Source organism: Bidens hawaiensis, unplaced genomic scaffold (genome assembly GCF_021521415.1).
Source record: "Bidens hawaiensis isolate Kalapana, Puna unplaced genomic scaffold, B.hawaiensis_p1.1 tig00029087_1, whole genome shotgun sequence".
NCBI classification, from domain to species: domain Eukaryota; kingdom Viridiplantae; phylum Streptophyta; class Magnoliopsida; order Asterales; family Asteraceae; genus Bidens; species Bidens hawaiensis.
In genome coordinates this window covers 232073-239080 of record NW_027494801.1, presented here as the reverse complement: position 1 = coordinate 239080, position 7008 = coordinate 232073, and the positions used below count along the sequence as shown (strand labels likewise).

Below are 7008 nucleotides of genomic sequence, written 5' to 3'. Positions count from 1 at the left end.
TTCAACCAAAACTAATCCCCTGTTTACGGACTCAAACCCCAAACCCAACTAACCCACCACCACCAATGTCTTACGATGGCACATGCTGCCTCAACTAATAATAATATTATTCCCCCTCCGGTCAGGTCAAACCAATGGCAGACCCCGAGGTCCCCAAAAAGTTCCGAGCCCTAGTCGAGTCAGCCGAGCGTAAGTTCGCCAAGGTCCGTGACACACCACCCTACACCAGCACTCCCAACCACTACTTCCCCAAGGTCTTCAAAGCCTACACCAAGCTATGGGACTTCCAGCAACGAAACCGGTCCAAGCTCGTCGAATCCGGTCTGCAACGGAAGCGTGGTGGGCCCATAACCCACAGGTCCCAGGTTCGAAACCTGGCTTTGATACCACTTGTTTGATCCCTTTTAAAATCGTTCTAATCAATATATATAATAACTTAGATCTAATCCAGATCTATATGTTAATATTAATTATCCGGATCTAGCTCTCTAATACGTTAGTTTGATTGCTATTAGTATGTAGTATATATTATCAGTATGTTTATTGTGAAGCTTGAGAGATAGAGAGAGAATACTTTAAATCATTCTGAATAATATTAATTCTCTCAAAACTTCCACCCTTACAAGTGAATAGTGGTTCACTATTTATAGAAGACGATCTGGTTCGCTAACATCCCCTAGCGAACCAGCATTCTCTTCGTTAACTTAACGAACCTCCCCCTAATTCATTAACATCCCCTAACGAATCAGGAGGGAATACATTATAATGTACTAGTTCAACATCCCTAGCGAACTAGACTTAACCTTAACGAACTAGTCTTAATTCGCTAACATTTTAGCGAACTAGACTCAAACATAACGAATTAGATAAATAAACATTTAAATATTACATTTAAATATAAAATAAACATTAATGATAATTACAAAGACTCGAGACGCAAAACCGTGCACTAACAAATTCAAAGTTTAAGCGCCTTTTGGTTGTTAATTGGGGGATACGGGTCGAACGGCGGATCATTGGGTTAAGTTTTTGGGATTGAAATTTGATGAATGTTACAATATTCACAACTTTTTGGAAATTTCGTCCCGAAATTAAAGAAGAAAGAAAAGAAAAAAAATACCATATTAAAAAGTAGGAAAACAAAATCAAGATTTATATAAATAAATAATAACATAAAACTTCGAATGGTCAGTTTAACGCTACAAATGGAAGATATAATAAGGATACTTATATATAGAATGTACCAGCGGCGTATCCATCATGCCCTTATAACATCTATATTGTACCATTACCAAAATCACCCTAGGTTCCGAGTTATGACACACAACCGTATTCACCATGAGTTCCATGCGTGGATTTTGATAATTATGCATGCACTCATAATTATTTAGATCGTCGCATGATGCACATGGTTCGTCCCGTTGTGCGAGTTCGAAAACAAGGTAAAAGAAAACTGTTTTTTAAGTTGATAATTAAAGGAATTATTTGGTAAAGAGTGATGAAACAAAATAAATTTGTGGACTTTGACGACCATAAATAACTAGTAAACAAATTTGCAAAATATAACGGAATTGTTAAGTTAATCAACAAAAGTAATAACAACAATGTGAAATAAATAGGTAGAGTAAACTTTGAAATTATATAACTATCTTACACATTCGTTGTATTTGAAATACTTGAGGTGAAAACAAAATTCCAAAATAAGTCAACAAAACACATGATTAAAGAACATAATACTAGATGAGGCTTTGAATCAAAGTTATAAAATCAGATAAGATGATAAAAGAGTAGCGTTAGAATGTGGTGAGTTTGGAGGGTTTGGGTAGCCATGTATTAAAATATCGAAATAAAATTTGTACATGTAACTCCTATTAGATAACTATGTACAACACATGTTCATAGTCCTAGTTTTCAAAACATTTGTAGAAATCAGTCATAGGCAGTTTATGATACAAGTACGGTACTATTAGATACATCACCATGCACATAGTCCCGGTAAATAACCGGTCATAGACCACTTAAATCATGATAATAAATTGTGTAACAATAAATAGTGCAATAAACGACAAGATAGGAATAACTGACTTTAGATCTAATGTATTAACTTCATTAAATCTCCGAGTTTTGGATGGGTTGAGCTTGGATTGGTTGAAGTTGATTTACCTAGGCTTGGTAAGCTTGATATTGAGTGGGTTCAGTTGGCTAGGATTGAATTTGGTTCATGTATGCGAGTCTTGGGCATGCATTGCGATAATGGCTAGGGTCTACACAATTGTGACAATCTCTAATAGTTAAGGGTGCATGAGTAAACGGTTGAGCATATGGTAAGGGTTGGGTAAGAGATGAGGTAAATGGTTGCATCATGAGTTGGTTGTGTTCACGGCATTTGGTAAAGAGGTGACCAAATCGATCGCAATGGATGCATTGACGACACTTGAGGTTAAGCGAATGGTGAAATTTACACGTATCACATAATGGGTGGGGTCCTTTGTAGGGCTTTTGGTGGCTTGGGTTTGCGATTGGGCCAAGACATAGTTTTGGGCATTGGACTTTCCTTTATTGTTGCGGTAATGGGGAGAGTTGTTGTTGTGCTTGAAGGATTCAGGCTTAGAAGACTCGAGTTTGGAATATTCGGGCTGGGGTTCTTTGGTTGACTCAGATGCAGGATTATCATTGGGCTCAACTTCAAAGTTCTAAAACAATTCACATCATAAACCGAATTAATCAAACCAATTGACGTAAACATGGTTAACCACCCAACCCACTATCTCTTACAGTCCTATACTCTTGTATGATTGTTTTAAAATGCTATGTAATATATACAAATGTCAAATGGTGAAATTGAGAACTACGATACTAAATTATCTACCATCTGAACATGTAAATCATCTTATCTAAACATGCCAAATATTATATTTTCTCAAATCATTGTTTAAGAGTATTCTAAAATCTAAATTATCATCTAAATGATAATTCTGAAACATAAAGGAGGGAATTGTGATTTACCTGATAATAAGCAGCAAAGGAGCAGGTTCATGAGATCTGAGCATGCGACTGATGAGTGATGGTTATTGTGATGGGGGTTCGTCAGATTTGGGTGCCGGCAGTGGTGGTGGCGGCGGCCGTGGAGAGGGGCAATAATAGTATTCTCTACTCGATATCTATAGAAGTTCGTGAGATTTCGATTGCCGACAACGGCCCTGGAGAGGGGGATGGATGATGGAGTTCATGAGGTTTCGATTGCCGGCAGCGGCCATGGAGAGGGGGGTGGATGATGGAGTTGGGAGAGTTTTGTGATTTAGGGTTTAGAAAGGAATAAAAAATAGGAGATCCGAATAACATAAACAGGGTGCGTAATGACCCATGTAGGATTCATATTTAAAAAAATGGGTTAAAAAGTATGAGAATGGATGAGAGTGTGACAAGTGGCATTAAGTAGTAGTCATTTATTAGAATAGGAAGATTATAACCAAGTAGGGTTTAATTTATGAGAGTTATTGTATTAGAGTTTCTGAGTTATAATAAAAGTCAGTTTTACATTATATTGTGTGTTCCTTATTTTGTAATTTGTGTTCTTGATATCTATTTAATCCTTGAGGTTGATTCTCTAAATGGTCAAAAACATCATCCAACACCAATAAACCAAATTATTCTCAAACCCACAAGGATGATCATACCCAAAGAAATTAAAATGACACCAACGTCAAGTTAGATTTTGATACTCTAGAGGAACTACTTTGCCCAATTAGTAGAGATAAAGCCATGGCTTAAAGCTGACCATCATCATCTATCTCTACAACAATTAAAATGACTATCAATGCGCACTTCTAAAGCCTGGAAGTAAGAATTGACCGTTTGAGACAAATTACAAATCGAGAGCGATTTTGCTTTCCGCTTGATCTAAAGCACTTGTCACGTTCATCGACAAAGGATCACACTCTATTTTAACAAAGAAAAAAATACAATCCGTGCGGAGTATCACAACTACTAGTAGTTTCGTGTTCTTTTTAATACTTGTAACTTTTAATAGTTTATATTTTTGTGTGTTGTTTAATTATTTGATTAGTATTATAATGAAAAAATATATACATTCATATAAGTAAAAAACAATTATTAAAAAACTGATTACACATGATTTAACAAAGTTAAAACCACTGCACCTTGTGAAAAGGGTGATTACTCTTAGTTAAATCCACAAAACATAGTCGTATATTGAAAAAATCATCGGGCGTTTTTGATTCAGGCGAATGCGGATCGACCGACTGAGTAATTGGTTAAGGTGGTTAAATGAAATGATTATGAGTTCTTAATATCTATCTTATCATATTTTATCTAGCTACACATACAATATTCAACAATAATTCCACATCATTCACAATTCATGGACCAATTGGCCACATCAAGTCAATATTAGGGTTTATGAATATATCTGCCCGCAAGAATGGCAGCATCCATAACAGCACTAATGGTGGTGGTGACGTCATCAACATCACATGTGTTGCCCTTAAATGTCTTGCTTCCTGCTTTCTTGAACCTTTCTACACATCCCAGCAAACCCTGGTTGCAAACCTCACTCAAATAGTTATCTACAAAAAATAAAACAAGGAAAAACTAAACTTACAAATGAGTTAAATTTTGTCCTGGTTAGTTTATTTCTCAGTTTTGGAATATTCAAAGTATAAGATTAGTTTTAAAAATAGTTGAGAGTAAAAGTGCATGGGTGATACCTATTTGATTACCGAACCCTTTTAACCAAATACATTAATATGCCATATAGCTAAGACAATATAATAGTATATTGAATTTGTTAGACATTTTAAATTACTAAATTATATTGGCATATATAATTGAGTTATTAAAAAGTTAAATTATTTTTCGAGGCGAGTTTAGGATTACATGCATTTCAGGTGTTGAGCATTATAACCAGTAATTTTCAAACACATACGATTGTAGATTGTAAAAGTATAGTGTTGATTTATTCTTTCATAACTTTCTTTTCATGTCACTCATGTTTCTATATAGTGTTGTTACACTACATAGAAATTCAAAAACGGGGTTCCAATAATTTATACATTAATATCTTTATTGTGAAATAACTTTATTTTGATATTTGACTTGGTTGCACGCATTATCGTAGTAATCGCTAGTTGGCCAGTAGAGACTACCGATTAATTAGGGATTAACCAGGATTAATTGGTATTATCGGGATTAATCAAGGGCGTCAAACCAGGATTTTACAACTATGATTGCAGGTGACTCTTAATCTAATTAAAATTCGTCACACATATGATGGCCTAGATAGGAAGCTAGGTGACATTAACATCTCAACCACCAAAACACAATAAAAACGAGTTTGGTGGATTTATTTATTGCTTTTGGTCGCATCTCACCCTCAAAGTAACAGACCAAAAGAAAATATTTTTCTTTATATGTAATCTTACATTAAATTAAGATATTTAGTATTGTAAAAATAAAATACATACACAGAAAGCATACACGTTACACGTACATGAGATAAAAGTTAATGATTATTCTCACGGATTTTTTTATTTTTTTTTAATTTCAGAATTTAAAAGGGTAATAAAGATTCAAGTTATATTTAAATATATTTTTAGTTTCTAGATTTTTTACATATCTATTAATTTCTTGTTAGAATAAAAACAAACAAATAGCAATAATTGCTTGAATTATTGAATGTAATGTCCATCATGTGAACCATTTATCAGAAAACTTGTATCATACTATCATGTAAAAGGACCTCCTCGATCTCAAACATATACCATATACTATTGTCTAGGTAAAAATATACGTATGCTCCAAAGAATCAAATATAAATGATACTAAAATCTTAAAACGACTGAACCTGTAAATCGATTATGTATGAATTATATACCTAGGCTATAAAAAGGCATGCCACTAAACCCGAAGATGCCACCGATCAAAAGAGAATATACAGAATTTTATTTCCAAATTCACATACTATAAGACATTTACTTTTTAACGAACATCTAACAAAACTTAACACTAAATTCGATAGTGGTTATTTAAAATAGTTATTTAAAGTAATAAAAAGAGTGTGACAATACTTACTATTGTTGGCTAAAATGCAGGCATCATGCTTCATACAACATGCATCAAGTTCATCACAAGGTTTCTCTCCTGGGCATCCACTGTATAATATCCCACAGTACTTTCCATATCTTAACAATGGTGGCACTGTCAGTATATAAAATACATGAACTATTTCAGTTTCCAAAAGTAAAAAAAAATATTAAATTTACTTTATGTACCTTTGCAGAATGATGATTCACATTTGTTGCTGCATTCTTTAGACTAAATGTTCAAAATTAAATGTCATTACATATGAACTAATGTTACAAAATATATTCATAAATAAAAATGAAGCTTACCAAACTGATGCTTGTATCTGCACCAACATTAACTCTAAGGGCAAAAAGGGAAATAGTAGAAAAATGGAGGGTGAAAATGGAAATCAGGAGAAGGATGGGTGAAACCATTGAAGAAGCAGATAGAACTGAAAGATGAAGCGTGGTTTTGCTTAAAAGCTCTTACTTATAGGGAGAGATGGTTGGACGATTGGGGGGGGGGGGTAGGGTAGGTGGGGTAAAAAGCTCACTAAAAGTATTTGGTTTTCCTTTCCTATAGTAAGGACTCTCGTGACAGTATTTTGGATATGTAGCGTCATCAGTGGCGGACCCAGGATTTTTTGCCAATGGGGTCCCATATTTTCGGTGTTCAAATTTTTCGGGTCGGTCGTTGTTCAGGTCGGGTCGAGGCGAAGAACATAATAAAAAACAATATCATAATAAAACTTTCTTTTCAATCATCACTACCTGAACGGGTCAAAATGGGTCGGGTTGACACATAAACACTTTGTTTTCCCTTAAACATTTTTGAGATAGAACCTAGATCCACCCTTTCATAAGCATGTGTTGAAAACCATTAACTTAAACTAGTGAAAAATAAAACTGATATTTTAAAGTGTTT

The 7008-nt window shown here is 34.4% G+C and overlaps 1 protein-coding gene across 1 annotated transcript; it reads right to left on the bottom strand.

Annotated features, from left to right (window-relative positions):
- Nucleotides 1-4404: 4404 nt before the first annotated feature.
- Nucleotides 4405-6601, bottom strand: LOC143578260 (phospholipase A2-alpha-like). The gene is made up of 4 exons (XM_077061894.1): nucleotides 6411-6601; nucleotides 6291-6333; nucleotides 6091-6216; nucleotides 4405-4586 (listed from the first exon to the last, which is right to left on the bottom strand). Exons 1-4 carry the CDS (start codon nucleotides 6516-6518, stop codon nucleotides 4411-4413), a joined length of 453 nt encoding a protein of 150 aa, XP_076918009.1. The 5' UTR covers nucleotides 6519-6601; the 3' UTR covers nucleotides 4405-4410.
- Nucleotides 6602-7008: the final 407 nt, after the last annotated feature.

Bases quoted from the DNA above. Each gene is read 5' to 3' on its own strand.
- LOC143578260 (XM_077061894.1), bottom strand. From the start codon at position 6,518: ATGGTTTCACCCATCCTTCTCCTGATTTCCATTTTCACCCTCCATTTT. The intron at 6,217-6,290 runs GTACATAAAGTA...ATATACTGACAG, and splicing joins TGAATCATCATTCTGCAAAG to TGCCACCATTGTTAAGATAT. The intron at 4,587-6,090 runs GTAAGTATTGTC...TATTTTTTGTAG, and splicing joins CTGCATTTTAGCCAACAATA to ATAACTATTTGAGTGAGGTT.